General features: G+C 48.4%; 1 protein-coding gene across 1 annotated transcript in view; it reads left to right on the top strand.

The window, feature by feature from the left end:
* CLPB (ClpB family mitochondrial disaggregase) overlaps positions 1 to 25,140 on the top strand; it is a 1,391,731-nt gene that overhangs the window by 234,837 nt on the left and 1,131,754 nt on the right. Inside the window, exon 4 of the mRNA XM_086933782.1 lies at positions 5,007 to 5,110. Coding sequence (XP_086789908.1) covers positions 5,007 to 5,110 — 104 coding nt within the window. The remainder of the gene's footprint in view (positions 1 to 5,006; positions 5,111 to 25,140) is intronic.

Below are 25,140 nucleotides of genomic sequence, written 5' to 3'. Positions count from 1 at the left end.
CAAAATGGGAACCCAGCTATGTTAAGGAGACTAACCCTCTGCTGGAGAAAACTGAGTTTTCTTACAAAACCCTCACCCACCAGGGTTACCCCTTGGTTGCATGCTTTATCATCGGGCCCATCCCGTTCCACTATGGAGCGGGGCTTACTGAGATTTACGGACTACATTGGAGCACTTTAGTGGCTATACAATGATAAAGGAGAAGGTGTTAAAAATAGGGGTGGGGGTGTTCTGTGCTGGAGCACATCTTAAATATACCTGGCTAGTAGGTGGTGTCCTATTTATTGTGGCCTCTCGTCTGTATGATTTAAAAGCAGGGGAAATAGAAAAGGAGGATGTTATGTGCATGCTTTCCTAAAAGGCCGATATTTTTCAAGCCGTACCCCTATTGGCTTTTCATCAGGATCTAGGGTAAATAACTCCCTGGTACCACTCCTGCTGTATAACACTGAACGCACACTCATTGCATGCTAAAGAACATGGTGCAAATACATTTGCCATCTATTTGGTGATTTCTGTCTGCATTTCTATGAACATATAAGCAGAGAGTTAGACTATACAGCCCTGTGCCGTATGCATGTTTCTTCTTTTATGTTCAGCAATATCAATTTTGTTGTAGTGAGCACCTCCACGTGAAGAAAACACATGAGACAAAATCTTGTCATGAGTGGACACATCTAGTGTAGCTCAAATGGAGGTTTATAATCAAACAATCTATGGTCTCAAAATATAATGTCAAAAGCACTTTAGACACACACATATAATACGATAAAAACGCATCACATAAATATAAGATACTCGAATTTCGCAATGGATCATGGTTCCTCCGGGGGAGTGGGTAGCTTATAATCACACTCAAAGAAGAAAGTGTGTTAGGATAAAGAAATGTTTGTAGTCCATACAGGGGATTTTAGTAAGGTCAGCATGTGCTAGCGAGAAATGAGGAAAAGTGAGCGGTATGGGCCACACTTACCACCCAAGGCTCAGCCTCTGCCTTGCCACCTACTTGGTGCACCGCCAGGGTCTGCATATTGCCGACGCAGTGCATGCCGGCTGGTTAAGTTCTGTTTGGAGCGCTTGAACGTTGCATCTTCATGCTTAAGAAAAGACTAGATCATGGTTGAAAACCAAGATGGCGGTCAAACATGGAACCTCCCCTCTAATCAAGTGTGTTAAGGAACTATCCCCCACATGCATCATTGTTGGTATTTGCGATTCCTAAATAGCGAAAATTAAGGAATCACAATTTAGAAATCGCAAATACCTATGCATCAAAAATTCGCATTTATTTTTGCGATTTCTTATTTTTCCTTATTTGCGATTCCCAATTTTGCGAATCACAAATAAGGAATCCCTTTACATTGATTCCTAATCAATGGGAAGGCATTCTCATTTTGCGATTCGCAATTAAGGAATCGCAAAATGAGAATGCAATTCCTAGGGTGCAGGGGGGGGTCCAAAGGACCCCCCTGCACCCTTGAAATGTAACATACAGTCCATTTTTCACACATACATGCCCAAGGGCATGTATGAGTGTAAAATGAAAGTGTCACAAATGCACTTTTGTGCATTTTTGACACTTTTCTAAAATTAGCATGAATGTTGACTTCATGCTAAATTAACATTTCTAATCTGCGAATTCGCAATTTTTTTAGGATGATGCATTGCATTAAAAAGAAATCGCAAAATTGCGATTTCTTAAATGCAATCGCAATTTAGGAAATCACAAATAAATTGCGATTTCTTAAATTGCGAAAAAGCCAAAAAGGTTAATGCATCCCAAAACAATGAATTGCATTCACAAACGGCCGGATTTTGCGATTCGCACCGTTTGCGAATGCAATTCTGTTTGATGCATGTGGGCATAGTCCCCTCTTAAAACAACAGGTTTTAAAGCATTGTGCGATGGTGGAAAACAGATGTCTGTCACAGACCTGCACGAGCTGTGCTTATAGTGTATGGACTCGGGCCGCGACTTGAAGTTGTGCAATAAATACTCTCCCATGCATCCAAAGGTGATCAGGGACTGAGAAGAAAAACTGTATGTCGCTAAACACATCCCTTGCATAAGTTTGCTTTAATTCATAGTCAAGGGCTAAGTCTCAGTCTCGAGGTCGGCCCTGCGACTAATCAACTTAGCGGTTTAAGTCTTACGATAAGTCTAAATCAAAGTGTAAATGCCGACATAAAAAACGAAACAGGACTCTACCCCATCTTGCCACTCTGTATCCAAAGAGAAGGCGCAATGGTGCCATAATGTGACTCGGTCTCCCTCTAGTCCCTGGTCCAGAAGCTGATTCCCCAACTCACTTTGGTGTGTCCCAGGTTCCCTGGGTATTGGTGGCGCAGCAGCAAATTGAGGTCATGCTGCAGATTTTTGCCACTCTACTGCCTCCCCCTGTTGCACCTTTGGGCACTAAAGGATCTGCAAGAGCCTGCAGTAATTTTACTGCTGATGAACCGGCCCTTGGTGCGGTCTCAACCCCTGGGACCCTATTCGGCCCCTGTACTGACTCCAATATAGGCTTCCATTCCAGCTCCAAGACCAGACACACATCAACGCCGATAGTGACGCCACCGGTGCCATAAATGGATCTAGTGCTGATTCCGATGTCAGACACGAACCGAATTTTGTCCAATCTCACGCTACAAAATGACAAATGTGCAACCGGTCACCATACAACCTTACTCTGACTGAGCACCTCTGCCAGGGTGGACAGGTCAACAGAGGCTCTATTATCCTTTTGGCTCTGATTCTGAGCAAGGGACACCCCAGGCTGTCCATGATGATAGTGGCGAGGGAGATGGTTGTCCCTCCCCTCACTACAAAGATGACAACTTTTTATGGATTTAGAGGCTAGTAGGCTTGATAACTTCTCCCGAGGCAGGTTTTGACTGTCCACTTGGGCCACCAACAGAAGAGAGTGCATCATTTGCAGTAATGGTTCGGCGGGCAGCTGAGGTCCTAGATTTATAGCTGCCTTCAGTCGAGACCAAAACAAGCATCCTTACAGAAATTCTGCAGCCTGGGCTAGCCACGTCTGAGCCCTTGCTCACCTTTAACAGGGCCCTCACCAATACCTTCACGGGCACTTGGTCAAAGCCCTATAACTGTCCACTGGTGAATAGGCGCTGACAGGCTTCAAGAGCTGCTCCTGGTGACCCTGATTTTCTCACTAAACATCCTGCCCCGGAGAGCCTTGTCGTTCAGGCTTCAACCAGTAATTTTAATTCCAGTTCATTCCCGATGACTCCTCCAGATAGGGAGTGCAAGAGGATGCAGCATTTGGCATATGTATGTTTTCATCTGCTAGCCTGGCAGGTCGGCCAGTAAATGTGTATGTTTATTGGGTTGCTACGCACAAGCCTTTTGGAGCACATTTAGTGAGATCTTGCCTGTAAGGTCTTAGGGCCTCTGTGGTTCAGACAATCCATAATGTACAAGACATGGCAAAATATGTGATCTGCGCTGTCCTAGATACTACTTATTGTCTGGGGAGGGCGGTTGACACAAGTGTTGTGCTCCGTCGACATGGGTGGATGTGTTCTAAAGGATTCTTGAAAGATGTACAAGCCTCTCTCATGGATATACCTTTTGATGGTTCATCCTTTTTGGTGAAAATGCTAATTCTGCCTTGGAGCACTTTAAAGAGAGTAGTGTCACGCTCCCTGCATCTTCTGATTTGGTTGGTTGCTGTGTAAAAGTAACATATTGGTACATCCTATTTATGTAATGTCATGCTATGATTTTATGTATTTTCATTGTCTGAAACCCCTATAAAATGTGATGTTTTGGGGAAAAGTGCCATCCCTTCAGCTTACTTCTTTGAGAGCAGACTCTGTTAGTCTTTCTATTGGTTTATACTTTCTTGTGCCTTTAAACTGAGCACGCTCTACACTAGTCTGTTTATACACTTTATACTCAAACTTTCTTTGCTTTCCTTTGGAGGCAGCTTTTGTGTCTGTCCTCTTGCTGAACTATACTTAGTTTTGGCCGATTGTTGCCTTATGTTGATCCTCTTGTATTATTTGACTATGACTTATTATTGAGATTTTGATTCATGATCAATTATTTTTGGCTTCTGTAATCTCATTTTTGAATAAAACTATTGGTTTGGCTTGAATTCTTGTCTTGTGGTAGTTTCATTCATTTGCACTAGGACTTATGAAGACATACTACACATTGAACTTTACAATTACATAATAAGCGTTGACATCCCCAAACTTGAGTAAGAAGCATCTTAGCCATGGAGTCCATATTTTGACCTTAACTGTGTTTTTGTAAGTGAGATGGTAAATTACTTACATAGTCGAATGGTGCCATCTGAAGCTATTCACAAGTATGCAGTTATTGAAATGGAATGGGTTACAAAAGGTGGTCGGAATTGTTGGATGGAGTGTAGAGATGAGGAATCAACAAGTGATCCTTGGAGCGGGGGAAGAAATAGAGTTAAGAACATACACACCTAGATTTTTGTTGCCCTTTGATCACTGAAGTCTAAACTGGTAAACAGAATCCCTTTGATATTATCACTAACTCTGTAGGATTCAGATATAGCAAGGTTTTGATGGAATCTGTACATGGAAGGCTGAAAACATTTGGGAAAGATTATGTGAATTTTTTAATATCCAGGTCATAAAAAGAGATTGTCAATACTTCAAACTACAGATCATACAAAAGTGTGCACTGTCAATATGTTTTGAAGAATAATGTCGGGCCTATCACCAGAGAACTAAGACATGTACATAGAAGCACATCTAGAAATATGACAGACACATATCTGCCTTGCTATTATTTGATTCAATGTCATTTTATAATACCAAAGATGCTGGTTAAAAAATGAACCGATTTTAACAGATGTTAAAGAGTTTGACATGTTTGCTTGTTTAGGAATTTAGAAAAGCTGATTGTTATTTTATGATTTGCTTTTTCAGCTGTAAGAAATATTTTAATGACTACGATGGATTAAATCAACTCTGGTCTTTTGCTCTTGTATCAACTACAGCATAGTGAAGGCTTTGCTTGCGGCTGGAGCTGACCCAAACCTTGGAGACGATTTTAGTAACGTATACCAGACTGCCAAAGAGAAGTCACTTAATTCTTTGGAAGGTAATATGATTGTTGGTTCTGCTGTTTGTTCTGTTCATTGCTCGGTGTCTTAATCTGCTTAGTTGCATGATAAGATTTGCCTGGTGTGATTGTTTACATGCTGTATTTGTCATAGATTTTCGAAGTCAGTTTGTACACCTGTGTCATGCTCTGTTCACTAAGGAATCCATTTGTTACATAAAAAAAAGTATCTAATGATCTAGAGAATTACGTTAAAATTAAATATGTATTTACTACTTTGCTACTGTCCTCCCAGGGTTTGGTTAAAATGCCAAATTTTGTTTACTAAATAGAAGCGTATGGGGCATGTACTGAAGAAAATGTGCGCCTTGTTAGATTCAGTAGGCTTAAAAACAGTTTTTGAAAAAAACCTGCTTCTCCAATCTTTACGACATTTAAAACGTTTGAGAAATGTATTACCAAGTACATTTTCCCCAAATGCATACATTTGTAAAAATTAGGTGACTAGGGGGCAGATGTATCATCCGTTTTTTTTAGTCGCAAACGCTGCAATTCGCAAAAAAGCAGCGTTTGCGACAAAAAAAACGGAAAATGCGATGTATGATGAAAATCGCATTGCAAAATTTGCGATTCCTTAATTTTGCGCAAGCATTTAAGGATTCGCAAAAAGAGATTCCTTAAATGCTATGTAAGAAGCAATCAAGTTTTGCAATTTCATCTTAAGAAATCGCAAATTACCACCAACTTCAAGTTGGTGGTAATTTACGATTTCTCTCACAAATGCATTTTTCGCCCTTAGGGCATGTGTATGCGCCATATGCACACACATGTTCATTTCAAGGGTGCATCAGGGTGTCCTTAAGACACCCTTGCACCCTTGAAATTATTCTTAATTTGTGATTCTCAAATTGCGAATTTCAAATTGAGAATAACTTCCCATTTATTCCTATGGGCTTCCTGGCCCATAGAAATGATTGGGAAAGTATTCCTTAATTGCGATTTTGCAATTTGCTAATCGCAATTAAGGAATGTTAAGAAATAGATACAAAATTGCGATTTTCTGCATACATCCCATTTTGCAATTCTCAAATAGCGATTTCTAAAAAATCGCTATTTGAGAATCTCAAATGAGGGTGTTGATACATCTGCCCCCGGTTCATTTAAGGAAGCTGTGCCTACTTGAATATCAGGACCAGTATATATGGCTACGCAAGTTGTTTTGGTACCCCATTGAGGCCATTGGACCTTGGATCTCGTGTTTATTTATGGAGGTATCAGTTGCGCGCACTGCAAATAAAGCATTTCTAGGGTCCCTTATTACGCGTTTTCCAGCGTAATCCTTGTTTTTTTCTATGCCGCTGAAATTTCTGTTACAAGTGGTCACAGTAATTGTAGGGATATAGAAATAACGGGGGCAGAGATTTCCTAACCATCGCTATTGATATGGTAAAATGGATGAACATAATATTTCATTTGAAAGGCTTCTCTGCACCATTTAAGAGCAATCCAGTTCTTTGTTTATTCATGGCCTGTTTTGTGTGAAAGGTAAGAGATGGGGTGGGTGTTTGCATACAAACTCTGCAAAGCTTCAGGGAGAAGTGTGTCTGTGCTGCAAGGACTGCTTATCAGAGTGGAAATCCGACCACAGACACTCCTATTCCGACTAAAGTCTCTTGGACTCCACTATACACATACGAATCCATTTATTCAGGGGGTGTCATATCTCAACCCAGTCTGGTCACAGAGTTTTGTATGCTATAAAGAAAAGTATGGCGTAGGCTGATATGAGAATTGCAGGAGTCAAGTCTGCTATTAATTATGAAGCCCAATCCCTTTTCCTTACTTTCAGTAGCGGTGAAAGACAAGGAACTTGTAATTTGCAAACTGCAAGCTTGAATTTCTGTGTCTATCTTGTTGTGTACCCATAATGTTATCAAAGGCAATTTGCAGGTTGTTTTTTTACCAAGAAAATGTGGACAAAAATTGGTGATACTGGCAATGGTAGTGACTCTTCTCTTCGGATCTTTATCTCTAGAAGGTTTAATTTAATTTTACCTCCATTAGTTCTAGGCTATCCACGATTCAATCTGTAAGAAGCAGTTATTGGGTGAACTGAGTGGATTAATTTCGTTGTTATTTAAATATCACTGGAGGACTCCATGGGCACCGATAAGTGAAAGGAGTAGTCTTACGGAGACAAAGAGGAGAATGTAGCATAAGGGTTAAAGAACCCTGGTGATCCCCAAGTTAGCATCACATTAATATAGAGAAGTTTGCTTTCAGCTCTACCTGTTGGTGTCTTGGAGAGATTAATCAGGTTAGCCAAATGTGTAGCAGCAAATTGAAATCTTTTAGAATGCAATGTTTGCAGTCTTTGCTCAGAACCCCTCTTGTTCACCTTCTCTAATCATTACTGGTTTTGCTTCAATGTTGACAAAAGTCAACTTCAAACAGGAGAGTGGGAGCACACTGCCTCACTTCCAGCACTCAATTAGCCTCAATGCATCATGGTAAATGCAGTGTGGGATGATGCTTTCTTCAGTAGTAGTCTTATTGTGCCCGGTACGGGGGTCCTTGCCTCCTGGTGGACCAGTCGCCTATAGCCCTCCTGCAGCTGGGCGAAATGCCAAGCCTGATCTGGGTCCGGCCGCTCCACATAAACAGCTGCCACCTCTGACAGCTCCCTCTCCAGCTTCCCCATGTTACGGTGTCGGCCTCTATTATGGCCTGCCACATGCACAATTAACTGACTCTGGACCACAGTCTTACACGCCTCCCAAATTACCACCCCCGAGGACACCGACCCCTCATTCTCCTGAAAGTATTGGCCCAACACCTCTGAAACATGGTGATGAGAATCTCAGTCCATCAGCTCCCACAGGTCCGACCACCAGGCCAGGATGAGCCCCAGGACTCCACAACTCCATAATGATCGGGGAGTGATCTGAAATATATTTTGACCCCGGTACCAGAAAATAATCCAGGTTGCCAGCGATCGAAAGGCACTAGCCGCATACCAGAATTACTACTCCCCCAGCTGCGTCTCCCGCCACAGGCACACCACCTTGACTCAAGCAAATAACGAATTCTTGGGTGACCCCTCGGTGCCCACCTCTGTCCGCACTATGCAAGTTCAAGTGAGATGTCCCCCCAACCATCAACACAGCCTCTGGGCAATCTGCAATCCATTTCCCCATGCTGTCCAGGCCAGGCCCTTGAAATCTGGGCGAACAATACAAGGAAGCCACAATCAGATGCTCTCCAATTTCACGAGTCAGCCACCGCTGCTCAAAATCCTGAAGAAACAGTCCATGTGTGTGTCATCTGGAATAGCATGGACCTACGCACCAAAATCCCAATCTTATGGCTGGCCCAGAGGGGCCCATGATTTTCTCTCGTAATTGCCCCAGCCTCGGGCATACTTCATTTTAAAAGGCGCTAGTGCACTCCACATTCTTGGGGGCATAATTTGTTCTACAGAGCCCAGTGTGAGAAATTGGCCTGATATGTGATGTCCACTATTCTAGTGGGCACCCTGTATCAGTCCAAACAACCCTTATGGTGATGGTTGTAAAGTCAACCTTATAGACCAGCTATCCTAGTGGTAGCATGGACAAAGCAGTCTTAGGCTAATACTTCAGAGAGCATGTGAAGCCAATTGTTTTACCAATAATAACCCCTTGAATACCAAATGAAAGGACAACACACAAGGTATATATCAAATATATATGTATTTATTACTAACACAACCCCTCTGCACTCTTTATGAGTTCAGAGTTCTTCTGTCCCCTCTATTTCCAACCAGCGCCAGGAAACCCATGGTGTCAGTGCGCTATATAAGCACCCCTTACGATACGATACGATACAGCACAAGTTACTCAATAAGCATACTATAAGTTGCACAAATACAATTCTGCCCTAGGGGCCTCACGAACCATATACTAAGTAAGTGGTATAAGAACCACTTCAGGAAAGGTGAGTAGGCCTAGGGCCTAGGAAATCGCTGGGGCTACACTGAACAACCAAAGGTTAGGAAGTAGGAGTCCCATAGGATGCGTGTGCAGTGTCTAAACACACATGCGAGTTCTCATAGACTTTCAATGGGAACGTAAAGTTTACAAAGTAGTTGATTTCGGGCACTTCCGGATGGACTACGGGAAAACCCAGTTAGACTAGGACACTTGGATAGTTATTACCCATGGGAGCACCGGAGTACTCTAGCTACCTCACCCAGGGAAGCCGAGTGCATAGGTGTTCTTTTGTGTCGGGTTTCGTCGTCGAATCCTATGGAGAGCTGCACAAAGATGCTGCAGGCGACCAGGAGGAAGATGTCCGGATGAATCCAAGAGTGGATAGGAGCAGTGAAGAACCTGAAAGCAGAGGGGACAGAGTCTGGGTCACTAGCCAGTGACCAGGAAGGAACCAGGCGATGTCGAGTTGCAAACAGGTGAAGAAGTGAAGCTTGTCTCTGCAGCCACGTGGACCAGGAGGTGTCGACGATGACCAGGAGCTGGATAAGGACTGTCCCATGAAGGATCTCGCTGTTGGCGGTGTCGGCTTCCAGATTGGAGTAAACAAGCCTTGGCAAAGGCAACCCACGCTGGAAGGGAAGATGGGCTTCTGTTCAGACCAACAAGGTCTGGGGAGCTTCCCCTTTACAGGAAAGCAGGAGCAAGCCCAGAGCAACCAGGCAAGCGGTGTTGATTCAAAAGGATGTCTTCAGGAGGGCCACTAGCCAACGGGCTAGCAAACGCGAAGACGCATCGAGGAGAAATGCAGGCACAGGCCCCACACGGCACTCGTGGAGTGTGGAGGGCTGCGCTTCGGTGCACTTACGCCTCGGGGTTGGGGCTTCTCAAGTCCCAATGCACAACTTCGAGGACGCCTCAGAAGCTGCACAGTTAGCAAAAAGCAGGTACTGCAGGTAGTCTGGTCCCACGTCTCTCGTGTCCGTCACGGGTCTCAGCTTTTCTGTGGATGTGGGTCGGAGTCAGAGAAGCCTGGAAGCCCAGAGGCTGCGTCGCTAAGTCTTCGGGTTCCGGCTGGAGCGTCGACAAATCAAAACGGCAAGTCACTGATGGTGCCTGTTTGCACAGGGTGGTCACTCCTTGACCACAAGGGAGACTCTTCAGTCTTCTAGTTGCAGTAGAATGTCGAAGGTCCAGAGTTTCGTATCAGAGTTTCAGTTCAGGATAATCTAATGTCTCTAGACACAGCTCCTAGCTTTATACTAATCTAAGGGGCTGGATTACCTGCTAGGTCCCTCCTATGGGTGGAACCTGGGAAGAGGGTGGTTACACCCCTTTCCCTTTGTTCAGTTTCACGCCAGAGCTGGGGCTGGAGTGCCGAAGCAACTGGTTTGAACCGGGCTATACATGGAGCACCTTGTGTGCCCCAGGTACAGTCTCATTTCTTTCAACCCACCCTGCCCCAATACACTATAGTCTGTCTGGGGAGGTGCTAGCACCTTCCAAGGCAGGAAACCTATTGTCCAGGCCTCCCCTGCCGGATCTTCGTCCAGCAGCAGGAGGTCAGACTCGTCTCTATGACAGCAGCATCCATTTTGTGATGCTGAGGCTCTGTTTAACTTTAAACGGGTAAAGCTACAACTACATGTCTTCTCCCTCTAGAAGGGTGGAATGCTACCCGCGCTGCCAGGACTGGCGAGGGGGGGGGTAGTATTCCAGAGCGTATGACACCTTACACCACATGTTTTGATCAAGCCGAACCAAAGTTAGTATTAACCGCGAGGATTATAATGCACTTAAGAGTATATGGTATGGCTATATCATAGAACAGCTATAAGGACATGGTTCCGAAAGCTGCAGACAGGCTCAGCTCATGCTAGAGCATCATCTCACTTAAAACCAAGCACTCTGCCTTCAGGATTGTCAAGGCCTGCCATAGGAGTGACTTATAGGTATATATGTGTCTATATATAATGGTAGGTATAGGAATACTATACCTAAGCAAGGGGTGATTACACGACCTTGCCCCAGCTGAGTGATCAGCCAGTTGTGTCAGTTTGGATGGCCAGCCAGGGGTGACATAATACATGCTGCAGCCCCTGGTAGGCCGTGGATGCACCTATGCCCTGGGTACCTATGGTACACTATACAGGGGCTCATAAGGTGACCCAATAATCAATTGGAGATGTACCTAAAGTACATGGAGTCCATTTTACAGTGAGAGCAGATAGCCTGGGGCCCTGATTAGCACGATCCCAGGCCAACTAAGTCGAAAACCAGCTAAACACTAGGCAAAAAGTTAGGGTAACCATATAGTCAGACATCCACCTTCCTACACCCAGGTGGCTCCAACGTTTGGCAACATTAGTATCAGAGCCAGTTGGCTCCAGCGTTTTAATAATTATTTACTGAGCCCCGAGTGGCTCCAACAAAGGGGGACACATTTGTCCTGAGGGCCAGTGAGTACCCATGTTGCATTTTCACTTTCACAGCTGCCCCTCAAGTAGTGGGCAGCTGCACCGTTTAGGTTCTTCTTTATTTCAGGGGACAAGTCTTTTTTTTACTCCAGGAGTGAGACGCACTCTTTTGCCCATCCCTACCTTGGCCTGCACAGCTGCACAGCACTTAGTGCCAGCTGCAACATTTAGGCCCTTCATTGAAGATTCCCAGCTGCCCAGCTAGTAGTGGGCAGCTGCCACGTTTAGGTGTGCGCCCCCCGTGATCGTCGGTGCATTGGCAGCGCGCCCTGACTTTTTGGACAGAGGGCATTTGAGCCCCTTATAGATGGCCAGTTGGCCCAGGGGACTATTAGGTTTGTAGGGCGCAAGGCCCTAGTGTACTTTTTATAGGCGCTAGGAAATGTCAGGGCTCGGAAAATCCAAAAAATGGTACTAGTCCTGCAGGACTAGTACCTTAAAAAATGTCCTCGACCTAGCTCCAACCTACTTGACCTCCGTCTTTGAAAGCGGAGCCAATGTGACAAGATAAGAGTTAAAAGCATCTTTGTTGCTCATTAAATTTGTGAGCAATAAAAATGCCTTTAAATCTTGTTATCTTGTCACATTTGCTCCGTTTTCACAGACAGAGGACAAAAGTTGGTTTGTTTTCCTACTCACCAGAAAGGGAGAGTAGGACCTAAAAACAGCTCGACCTTGTTAAATTTTACTCGACTATGCGAGCAGTCGAGTGGGATTTTCGAGCCCTGAATGTAATGTTTGTAGTGTGATTTATACACCTTGATTTATGCTTATAGATGTCCTTTTATGCTTACAAGGTTTTACCTACTGTCTTCTACTGTGGTCTAGGTTTGATTTATTCCCTACTGCAGGTTATGTTACTAAGTTTAAGTTTATTTCCTAATGCAAGTAATGTTTAGGAGTTGTGGTCTACTAGATTTAGGCTTATGAGGTTGGTGCAGAATAGAGTTCTCGCCTTATGTGCTACTGTGCCTGTTCTTTGATGTAATTATGTACGCGAGGAGCTTGTATGAACTGCAGCACACTGCAGAACAGGAGAGCTCCCTGCTTATTGCAGAATGACTCTGGAGATGCCACGCCAGACCTGCCACTCACCCCCTCTGAAGACATACGGACACTGGCCCTGTCCTCCTGCCGCTTCACGGCATAGATTACACCCCCTATGCTTTGGGAATTTTGGGGACCGACTGAACTTAACACCAAGGTCTCAACCCCCCTGCCTGACCTCAAGTTGGCAGCCTCAGTCGGTCTCTCCACGATGCTCTAACGCTCCCCGACAATAGAACTGGTCAGCGTCCTGAGCTTAACCACATCCCCCCACCTGACCTTGATGCTGCACTCCCTCCTGGACATGTACTCTGAACCCTACTTCGATTGTAGAGACCCTGCTATTTGTCCGATGTCTGGTGGAGCTACCTGCTAGCTGAAGAGGAGATGGGTTGTGGATTCCCCCTCGGCCGTCACCTACCCAGCCGGATTTTGGGCACGCTTTCCTTCGTCTCTCTGTCGTTTCCCCCTCCTACCCTTTCACCTCACCCCCTTCCCCCTCTACGCGCCCTTCTTCTCGCCCTCTTCCCCTTTAATGTTTTTCTGTTGAGACCTAGCCATTTAACCGATGCCCGGTGGACCTACCTGATAGCTGAAGATGAGATAGACCGAGGATTCCCCCTGGGCCGTCACCTACCCAGCCGAACCTTGGACAAACTTTCCCTTTGTCTCTCCACTGTATCTTTACACTACCCCTTTTGCCCTCACTCCCTTTCCATTCCTCACCCCATTTTCCTTTTTTTCTATGCTCCTAAAAAGTTTTTTCTGGTATCTTTTGTAACTATTTTCCCCTCGTCTCTACGTCCTGTCTTCCTCCTACCCCTTTACCCTATCCCCTTCACCCTTCCTGCTCCATTCACCATATTCCCCTATATTCTTTAAATGCTTTTGTTGATACTTATGTAACTTGTAACTGATGTAATTAGCAACATTATTGTCCCTCATGTAAAGCGCTCTGATTCCATCGGGTCTAGCCAGCGCTATATAATAACTCGTAAATTAAATTTGTTCCCGTTTAATACTCTTTCTCCCTTTGTCTACCTTCCTAGCTCCTATCCTCTCTCCCCTGAATCTCTCACCTTACCTGATAGTCTGCCTAGCCCCCTGTCCTTTGTGCCCTTTGACTAAACACTCCTTCTCATCTTGTTGGGGAAAGATCCAATATTTATACTCTGGAGTCTCGGCGTACCTGCTGAGAGAGTCCACTGCGCCAAGGGAGCCACTCACAGCTGAGGTATGGTATGGCACCCCTTGCCAAAGCACCTCCTCTCCCCTTTTTGGGGAAGGATCCAGTATGTAGGGCTTGGAGTCTCTGAGAGAGTCCACTGCGTAAAGGCAGCCTCCCGCAACAGAGATAGGTAAGTGATACCACTTCTCCTGGGACCACAGCTTACTTGACTTTGGACATTGCTTTGACCTGTTTGTGTCCCCGTCGCCATTCCCCTCCTCTTACCATGCGATGTCCTTCACCCTCCCCTCCTCTTTCCCGCCTTCATTACCTATCTACTTCCCCAGCTCCTTCCCCCTCCCCTGAATCTTTCCCCTTGCTTGCTTTTGCCCTTTCATATTTGTGCTTATTGTTTATCTTGACCTTAATGTTGCCATGCTCTAATAACTGTGTAACCTTTGTAACGATGTAACCTGTAACTACAATCTGATGCTCATGTGAAGCGCTCTGATACCTCCGGGTCTAGCCAGCGCTATATAAAACCTTTAAAATAAATAAAATTAATAAAACCAAAGACTGAAACCAGCCCCTTCCCAAAAAATCTCTGTGTGAATCCTTGACGTGTTTTTCTTGCAGTAGGATCAGATGTCCGGGCCTGCCTCGCCAAGTACTGCTGCACCACCCCCCACTTCAGATCACATTCCAGGAGACGACTCTAAGGGAAGCACCCCCGCTATGTGTTGGGAACCCGTTCCCACTATGGACTGTGCCGCTCTCCTACCCCCCCCATCTCCTACCTGGTCACCATTGTGATTACCTCCACTGCAGCCCCCTTAAACTGTACTTTCCCACACACCCTTCCACCTTCTAATGCGTTGTAGACCTACCTGCCCCCCCAACTCCAGAGCTGCCTGCATGGGCATCCGCAGGGGGGGGGCAAAGAGGGGCGCTTGCTCCCCCTGGAGCACCCCTCCTTGCCCCCCCTGCGGACGCCCATGAAAACCGTGACTTCAAGACGGGGTTCTCACTCTCCTTTCTTTTATTTGCTTCCCTGTGAAATGGATCCAAAAAAGAGAGACACTTTTGCTGGACATTTTAATTTCAAAGTGCAGCATTGGGAATAAAAGGCTAAAAATATGAAAAATAGATAAATAACTAAATAAAGTAAGACAGAGTGGTAGCACACTGCCCAAACTGATTTTATTCACACCGAAACACATTAGCGCCACTTTTACAGAGTTTACTAGTGAAGCGCTATTTTTGTTTTCTTGTCTTTGTTTTCCCTGGACTTGGAACTAGTGCACCAATCCTGGAGGTACTGCAATGTGTGGATTGGAAAACAGAATGTGTGCTGCGGCTCTGCGTCCAGGGATGTGGTCTTTTTACCATACTGCTTATGTTTTGTAAAGATATAAGCAATGGCAATTCAAATGGGTCCATTCAGGGCCCTGTAGTCGTGTCCTTAACTTTTCAGGCAAAAGCACTCACCGATGTCTGAATAGTGCGTGTAAAAGCATTAAGGTAACCATGTTGTTCCTGCTTACATTTCCCATGGTTTGCTAAATGTTGCATTCCCTAGAAGTGTTTGCTTTTTCCAGGATGTTGTTACTTTTTTTTTTGTAGGCCGCATATTGCTCTTGTCTAGTGCGTAATTTAAATTGAGCCGCATCCAGGTGTTTATAGCGGGCAACAATTGGGTTGTAGTTGAAGACAGTGGGAGTTTTTCTCAGTGGGGCAGTACGGTGTTCAGTGGGGGAGAGGATGTGGCAATATGGACAGAGCTGCTGAATTTGGAACTGGGAACCAGGTTCAGCCTTAATAACCAGTCCACCAGACCACTCTCCTGCGAGAGCACAATCACATGCTAGACCTCAGAAGGCTTATCAACACCTAAGAAGCCCTGGTGTCTTCGCACCAGCAGGTGGACCCTAGCATGACAAGTGTAGGGTAACCTTCAAGGCTTGTCCACCACTATCCATACTGAAGTTCACCTCCAGTCTTGCGAGCAGAACTTTGAAGCTGCACACCCTAGAACAATAGTGACTCTGTCACTGATGTCACAGAACCCTTCAGAAGGGCCAGCTCTAGGGCGGTACAACCAGTGTGACAGCACCGGGTGCTGACTTTAGGTGGTGGCATCATGTTTGCAAGTATATTATGGTTTTAAAAACGCTTGCTGCCTCCTTCCTGGCCTCCAGCAGTTTTCGGCAACAATAAAAATGTCATGATGACTCTGGTGATTAATGTTCTTCCTAGAGAGAGATCAGAATTTTGTCTAGTGGAAGTTTTGACTCATGGGGAGGTAGCTCAGACGGGTAATGTACTGGCTGCAAAGAACATGTGCCATGCAGATCACAAAGTGCACATAATGTAAATAGGTCAGTGGGTACTGCTTCTGTCAGAGAGATCATTTTGTTACTTGCAGTTTATAAGTTAAAATCCTACCTTAGAACAGTGAGCTATTAACTGTCATCTAAGAGCTGCATACAAACTGCAAGGTATAAATGAGAGCGGTTCGAGGCATGTGGGCTGCTGAATTCATATCTGTGCATAGATCGCCGCCTAGTGTTGGGTCCGGATGATTGCACATTGTTGTCCTGGAAGAGTCTTCGAAGTATCACAAGATAGGTGGCTCCTCCCCTGGACTACAGTGCGCATGGGCATCCCCTCCATCCTCAGATTGTTTTTTTCCGCCATTGGGTTCGGATGTTACTATCTTAGCTCAAGTTAGGAAAAATTTCTACAAAGCCTAAAGTCTTTCGACAGCGTCGGTGTCGTTTCGTTCGGTATCGGTACCTTTGTTTCGAGAGGACATCGAGGAATCAGACGGTTTTCTTTCCACACTCAACTTGATCTTCGATCTCAGATGGAAAGAAGCCCATTCAAGCGGTGTCCACTTTGCAATGCAAAATACCCGCACATCGATGTCCACCCGGTGTGCAACAAGTGCCTGTCCCCGGATCACAACAAAGCCAACTGTATGTCCTGTGCCCGGTTCAGGTCGAAGAAAACTCTTCGGATTAGACGCGCGGCTCGATTGGAGTCGAAGAAGTCAGCGCCTGTTCCCGAAAACATCTTCGGGACCAAAGACGAGGAGGTCGTTGATCTGGAGGATCAGGAATACTGCTCCGATCCGGCTTCGGGCCATGACTCCGAGTATGACGCCGAAGACGAAGAGGTGCAAGACGAAGACGAAAACGTAATCGAGGAGGTAGGAGACGACGTGGAGGCCCTTGGGGCCGTAGAAGATAGCTCAGGCGAGGAGCTAGGCCCAACCGGCTATACGGGGGCCGACGATGACGCACTCAATAAGGCTCAGGTCGAGGGATCCCCACTAGGCCTTACCCAAGTTCTACAGTCTCGTTCTACTGCCCCGCATAAAGGCCCGGCTTCAAACATTAGTAAAGAGCCATCGGTTTCGAAACCGCCATCGGTCGAGCCAAAGAAATCGAAACCCAAAGCATCATTGCCATAACCGAAACCGAAAGTGCAACTAACTCTGGTCGGCTCCAAGGCCTCAAACCCCTCGGAGCCAAAGAAAAAGAAAATGGCCGTCAATGCCGGAAAGCTCAAGAAGGTCATCGAACCAACGGTTGGGGCACCGAAGACCAAGGTCAAGGCTGTCGAACCACCAAGGCCGACGCCGAAGGGAGTCGACTCGCACAAAAGGCTCGAACCGAAAGACGGGATCGATCCTCGGTCGAGGCCTGCGGACAAGACGAAGACTGGCTCCAAGGACCCTGTCGAGTCGACGCGCCCCAGTCCATTCATAGCCAAGGAAGTGTCGGAGTCACTCCAACGCATCAAGGATAAGGCTACAGCTGTCGGGCCAAAGAAGGCCCCAACACCAAAGCTGGTCGGACACGTTCAGACCGCGTCGACACCAATCAAATTCGGGTTACCACCCTCAGTGCGTCCGAAGATGTTCGAGCCGAAACAAGCTATCGGCGCCATTAAACAAGTGTCGACGGAAATGGAGGCTACAGAGGAGCCTGAAGACCAGGAGTCGAGGCAATTCATCGACTCGGAAACTGGTAGACTGTCCATATATAAAAGGACAATAATACCAGAAACACCCATGGAGTCATATAAGATTCCCTTGAAGAAGAAGAGGGTTTCGACAACGTCACCAGCTCTTGTGGAACCCCTCCATCCCTATGGACAGGAACCTCAAAATTGTTCCCCAACATACTCAGATGTGGATGCAGGGGATGATGAACATGAAGATGACCTTTATCATGTGGAAGACTTTCGGGTCGACACCTTTTCCACTTCAGAAAGGGCAGTCAAAACCCTGCCCATGCTAAAAGGGGTCCTTAAGCATGCTGGTGACATTTTTAAGGACACCACTAGAGCCAGGGTGGTAAACCCAAGGATTGAAAAGAAATATAGACCGGCACCGGTGGACCCTACTTATATAAGGGGACAGTTGCCATTGGACTCATTAGTTGTTTCTAATGCACGTAAGAGAGCAAACTCCCAGACTACAGGTGATGCTCCTCCTCCTGACAAAGAGTCAAAAGTTATGGAAGCTTCAGGAAAAAGGGTGGCTGCGCAGGCGGCTAACATCACTCAGGCACTCTTAGCCGGTTATGACAGGTCCCATTATGATACCCTTGAGACACTGTTGCAACACCTACCAGATCAGTACAAGGAGGGTGCAGAACTACTCATCCAGGAAAGGAAACTTATAACCAATGCTTCCATCAAGTGCGCGCTAGACGCAGCTGGCACTGCAGCCAGGGCCATCAACACTAGCGTTATGTTAAGGAGACACGCCTGGTTGAGAATATCGGGATTCAAACCTGAAATACAAACTTCTATCCTCAATCAGCCAGTTAACCTGGACTTCTTATTTGGACCCGAGGTTGACACCACCCTTGAAAAAATTAAAAAAGACACGGAGACTGCAAAGTCTATGGGGGCTCTGCAGTCACAGCACTTTCGGGGTGGCTCCTTTCGTCGCTCCAATACTAGGGGCCCCTCAAGAGGCCAGTCCACACAACAGACACAATACAATAAGGGAAGTACACAATCCACCTACAATAAGAACAACCGGGGTGGATATCGTGGAAACTACATCAAGGGCAGAGGCAGACGAAACAACAGTTCCAGATCCTCTGCCAATAACAAACAGTGACGCCCTGTCACTGCCCCCCGACCATATAACACCTGTCGGGGGGAGACTACAACAGTTCCTGCCGGTCTGGAAGTCCATCACCACAGACAGGTGGGTGAGAGACATTGTCCAGTACGGGTATTGTCTGGAATTAACATCCATCCACCCAACATCCCACCAAGACACCGTCCTATGTCCGCAGAACACTTACACTTATTGCAGCAGGAGGTCGTCCGCATGCTGCAAAAAGGGGCCATAGAGCTCGTGCCTGTAGAAGACCAAGGCTCAGGGGTGTACTCTCTGTACTTTTTAATACCCAAAAAGGATGGGTCTCTCAGACCTATACTGGACCTCAGGCCTCTAAACAGTTACATTCTGTCAGAGCATTTTCATATGCTCACCTTACAGCAGGTTCTGCCATTACTCAGTCGGGGAGACTTCCTCGCAACACTGGATCTAAAAGATGTGTATTTCCATATACCCATACACCCATCACACAGACAGTATCTCAGGTTTACTATTCAAAATCAACATTATCAGTTCAAAGTCCTCCCTTTCGGAGTAACGACGGCACCCAGGGTGTTCACAAAGTGCCTGGCGACAGTAGCAGCACACCTAAGGAGACAGCACATACATGTCTACCCTTATCTGGACGACTGGCTTATTCAAGCAAAGACGGCCCAGCAGTGTGCCAGCCACATGTCCCACACCATTCATCTTCTTCACAGTCTGGGATTCTCGCTGAATTATCCGAAGTTACATCTTCAGCCCGCCCACGTGTGACAGTACCTGGGCGCGACAATAAACACTCTGGCAGCCAAAGCTCAGCCAAATTCAGCGAGAATAAACAGCATACAATTGCTGATACAAAAATTCAGACCTCAACACTCGCTTCCAGCAAAAGTGTTCATGCAGTTGATAGGCATGATGGCCTCCTGCATCTTCATAGTTCCGCACGCAAGACTACACATGCGTCCGCTTCAGGAGTGCTTAGCACGTCAGTGGAATCAGGCTCAAGGACAGTTAAAAGACCTAGTGTTGGTGAGCGGTCGGGCATTCAACTCTCTGCATTGGTGGAACCCACAAAACCTTTGCAAGGGCCGACCGTTCCAAGAGCCTGTGCCACAGATTATACTGACGACGGACGCGTCTCTCCAGGGATGGAGAGCTCATGTACTCCTCTACACAGGAGTGCTTAGCACGTCAGTGGAATCAGGCTTAAGGACAGTTAAAAGACCTAGTGTTGGTGAGCGGTCGGGCATTCAACTCTCTGCATTGGTGGAACCCACAAAACCTTTGCAAGGGCCGACCGTTCCAAGAGCCTGTGTCACAGAATATACTGACGACGGACGCGTCTCTCCAGGGATGGAGAGCTCATGTACTCCACTACACAGTGCAGGGACTATGGACAGCACAGCAACAGAATATGCACATCAACCTTCTGGAACTGATGGCAATCTTCATGGCGATGAAAGCTTTCAAGGTACACTTGTGCAACAAGGTCGTGTTGATCCGGACGGACAACATGACTGCCATGTACTACATTCAGAAGCAGGGGGAACACACTCTCCACAGTTGTCTCATCTGGCTCAGAGCATGTGGAAGTGGGCCATTCAGAGGAACATCTTCCTCATGGCAGAACACCTACCGGGCAAGGACAACCAGATGGCGGATCTGCTCAGCAGACACAGCCACCAAATGCACGAGTGGGAGATACATCCATCAGTACTCCAACCGTACTTCCAGCAGTGGGGTCATCCACAGATAGACCTGTTCGCCACAAGGGAAAACGCAAAATGCCAAAGCTTCGCCTGCAGGTTCCCACATCCACAGTCGCAGGGCAATGCGATATGGATGAACTGGTCAGGCAAATTTGCGTACGCTTTTCCCCAGCACCTTTCATACCGCTGGTGGCACGCTAACTGAGGCAACACTCGATGACACTCATCCTGGTTGCTCCAATGTGGGCACGCCAACCATGGTACACCACGTTTCTAGAACTATCCGTGGTACCGCATCAAAGGCTACACCTCACACCCAGGCTTTTGACGCAGAGCCATCAATCAATCAATCAATGACACTTGTAAGGCGCGCTACATACCCGTAGGGTCTCAAGGCGCTGTGGGGGGGGGGGGGGTTGCCGCTACTGCTCGAACAGCCAGGTCTTCAGCTTCTTCCTGAAGGAGAGGTGGTCTTGGGTCAGGCGCAGGTCGGTCGGAAGGGAGTTCCAGGTCTTGGCGGCCAGGTAGGAGAAGGACCTTCCTCCTGTAGTCGCTCTTCGGATGCGGGGGACGGCGGCGAGGGCGTGGTTGGCTGATCGGAGGTGGCGTTTGGGAGCGTAGAAGTTGACTCGACTGTTGAGGTAGCTCGGGCCTTGGTCGTGTAGGGCTTTGTGTGCGTGGGTGAGGAGGCGGAAGGTGATTCTTTTGTTGACGGGGAGCCAGTGAAGGTCTCTCAGATGTCCGGAGATGTGGCTGGTTCGTGGGATGTCGAGGATGAGTCTGGCTGAGGCGTTCTGGATCCGCTGGAGTCTCTTCTGGAGCTTGGCGGTGGTACTGGCGTAGAGGGCGTTGCCGTAGTCCAGTCGGCTGGTGACGAGGGCCTGGGTGACGGTCTTCCTGGTCTCGGTGGGGATCCACCAGAAGATCTTCCGTAGCATGCGTAGGGTGTTGAAGCACGCCGAGGAGACGTTGTTGACTTGCCTGGTCATGGAGAGGGAGGAGTCCAGGATGAAGCCCAGGTTGCGTGTGGTCTGTCGGTTTGGGTGCGGTGCCCAGGGCAGGAGGCCACCAGGAGTCGTCCCAGGCGGAGGGTGAGGGGCCCAGGATGAGGACCTCCGTCTTGTCCGAGTTCAGTTTCAGGCGGCTGGTCGTCATCCACTCGGCTACCTCTTTCATCCCTTCGTGCAGGTTGGCTCTGGCGGCGGTGGGGTCGTTGGTCAGGGAGAGGATCAGCTGGGTGTCGTCGGCGTAGGAGATTATGCTGAGGTTGTGTTTGCGTACGATGGCCGCGAGGGGGCTCATGTAGACGTTGAAGAGGGTGGGGCTCAGAGATGATCCTTGAGGGACGCCGCAGATGACTTCGGAGGCCTCTGACTTGTACGGTGGTAGGCGGACTCTCTGAGTTCTTCCGTCGAGGAAGGAGATGATCCATTCCAGCGCCTTGTCCTGGATTCCGATGTTGCTGAGGCGCCGTACTAGGGTGCGGTGGCAGACCGTGTCAAATGCCGCGGAGAGGTCTAGGAGGATGAGGGCCGCTGTTTCTCCATTGTCCATCAGGGCTCGGATGTCATCGGTGGCGGCGATGAGGGCGGTCTCGGTGCTGTGATTGGCTCGGAAGCCGGACTGTGAGGGGTCGAGGGATCCGTTCGTCTCGAGGAAGGCGGCCATCTGCTTGTTGACGGTCTTCTCGATGACTTTGGCTGGAAACGGGAGGAGCGAGATGGGGCGGTAGTTCTTGAGGTCGGTGGGGTCCGCTGTTGGTTTCTTGAGTAGAGCGCTGAGTTCGGCGTGTTTCCAGCTCTCAGGGAAGATGGTGGTGTCGAAGGATGTGTTGATGATGTCTCGCAGGTGGGGTGCGATGACAGCGTCGGCCTTGTTGAAGACGTGGTGAGGGCAGGGGTCGGTCGGTGATCCGGAGTGGATGGAGTTCATCGTGCGGATGGTGTCTTCGGTGCTGATCGGGGTCCAGGCGTGGAGGGTGGTGGTGGGGTGTGGTTGTTCGGTCATGGTGTGCGTTGGTTGGTTGTAGAAGCTGTTGTGTATGTCCGCGATCTTGTTGTGGAAGTATGAAGCGAGGGAGTTGCAGAGGTCTTGCGATGGGGTGATGTCGTTGTTTCCTGCGCTGGGGTTGGAAAGCTCTTTCACGATGTTGAAGAGTTCCTTGCAGTTGTGTGCGTTGTTGTCCAACCGGTCCTTGAATGCTGTTTTCTTGGCGGCGCGGATCAGCTGGTGGTGTTTCCGGGTGGCAAGTTTGAAGGAGGTCCTGTTGTCCGGTGTCTGTTCCTTTCTCCAGACTTTCTCGAGGGCTCGGCAGTTCTTCTTGGAGCTCTTGAGTTCGTCGGTGAACCATGGAGCCTTCTTGCTGCCGGGTCTGCTAGGCGGGGTCCTCAGTGGGGCGAGTTCGTCCGCGCAGTTGCTGATCCACTTCGTGAGGTTGTCGGCGGCCTGGCTGGGGTTCGCTGAGCTGACAGGAGGGTGCTGGCTCAGGGAGGTGGCGAGCTGGTCTGCTGTGATCTTGTTCCAGCTTCTGTGGGCGGCCTGTTGCTGGTGTTGGTGGGTCGTTGTTCTCTTGAAGGTGAAGTGGACGCAGCTGTGGTCCGTCCAATGAAGCTCTGTGGCGTGGCTGAAGTCGATGTCTGTGCTGGAAGAGAAGACTGCGTCGAGTGTGTGTCCGGCGAGGTGGGTGGATGTGGACACCAGTTGCTTGAGTCCCAGGTTGGCGAGGTTGTCGAGCAGGGTGCTGGTGTTGCGGTCGTTGTTGTTCTCTAGATGGAAGTTGAGGTCTCCCAGGAGGATGTAGTCAGCGGAGGGGAGGGCATGCGGGCTGACGAAGTCGGTGATGTCCTCGCTGAATTGTGTTCGTGGTCCAGGGGGTCGGTAGATCAGGGTGCCTCTGAGAGTGGTGTTCGGGTTGGTGTGGATCTGGAAATGCAGGTGTTCGGCGCTGGTCAGGGTGTTGTCGGTGCTGGTCGTGAGACGGATGGTGTTCCTGTGGATGATGGCGATGCCTCCTCCCATCTGGTTGGCGTTTCGGTCCCTCCGGACGATCTTGTAGCCCTCTGGGATAGAGTTCGATGGCGTGTCTGTGGACGGAGCGGGTGTTGAGCAGAATGCACTTGAGGTGGGTGCTGCTGGTGTTCGACTTGGCGGGTGCTGGTGCGAGGCTGGTCCGGATGCAGGAGAACTTGCAGGCGTGGCAGCTGAAAGGCCCGTGGGTACGTCGTGGAGTGGCTTGATGGCATTCTGGGAGTCGGCCGGTGTTGAGTGCGGTGAGGGTGGCGGCGGAGTACGTCAGGCGGGTCGGTCGGGGTCTTCGGGGTCCAGGGGTCCTGGCGCTGGACGCGAACCGGTCGGCGCGCCCGCTGCGCGTGACCGCTGCGCGTTCGCACGGTCGCCATTTAAAGGCCAAGTGCGCGGGTGGGCGGAGTAGCTGGGAGGCGGGAGCGGGGAGGGAACAGAAGAGAAAGGGGCGGGGCTAGTTGCGGTGGCGGGAAGCGGGAGCGGGGAGGGAGAGCGGAGGGCGGCGAGGTAGGCGGGCAAACAGGAAGGAGACAAGCACAAATGCCCAAATGGAGGGCTACACGAAGAAGAAACGGTACAAAAATAAACAGGCAACAATGCAGGTCAAAAACGGAGGCAAAACAGTTAACAAACTCTTATACGGCATACAAGGAAAAACAAGCACAAATTACGGTAAAAAACCGGCGAAAACCAAGGGGAGCGCTCCAGGCGGCAGCGAGGCCGGCGCTGAGGCAGAAGGCAGGCACTGGGGCACACGCAGCAGCTGGTGGCCGTGCGGCGCGGGGGTGTCCCACAAGTGGGTCACACTCACCTGCGTCGCACGGTCGCCATTTAAAGGCCAAGTGCGCGGGTGGGCGGAGTAGCTGGGAGGCGGGAGGGAACAGAAGAGAAAGGGGCGGGGCTAGTGGCGGTGGCGGGAAGCGGGAGCGGGGAGGGAGAGCGGAGGGCGGCGAGGTAGGCGGGCAAACAGGAAGGAGACAAGCACAAATGCCCAAATGGAGGGCTACACGAAGAAGAAACGATACAAAAATAAACAGGCAACAATGCAGGTCAAAAACGGAGGCAAAACAGTTGACAAACTCTTATACGGCATACAAGGAAAAACAAGCACAAATTACGGTAAAAAACGGCGAAAACCAAGGGGAGCGCTCCAGGCGGCAGCGAGGCCGGCGCTGAGGCAGAAGGCAGGCACTGGGGCACACGCAGCAGCTGGTGGCCGTGCGGCGCGGGGGTGTTCCACAAGCCATGGCGACATTCAGCATCCAGATCCGCGACAGCTCAACCTGGCGATCTGGCTCCTGAAGTCCTAGAATTTGGCTACCTCAACTTGCCGCCAGAATGTATGAATATCATCAAGGAGGCAAGACGGCCCACAACCAGAGCATGCTATGCGGCTAAATGGAAAAGGTTTGTCATATATTGTAACAACAATGACATTAACCCTCTGGATGCATCTATTCAAAACATTATCTGTTATTTGTTGCATTTATACAGATGTAATCTAGCGTACAGTTCCATTCGTATACATTTATCGGCCATAGCAGCTTG

This window comes from Lissotriton vulgaris, chromosome 8 (assembly GCF_964263255.1).
Source record: "Lissotriton vulgaris chromosome 8, aLisVul1.2, whole genome shotgun sequence".
NCBI lineage: Eukaryota > Metazoa > Chordata > Amphibia > Caudata > Salamandridae > Lissotriton > Lissotriton vulgaris.
This window is presented reverse-complemented; position numbering and strand designations above follow the sequence as displayed.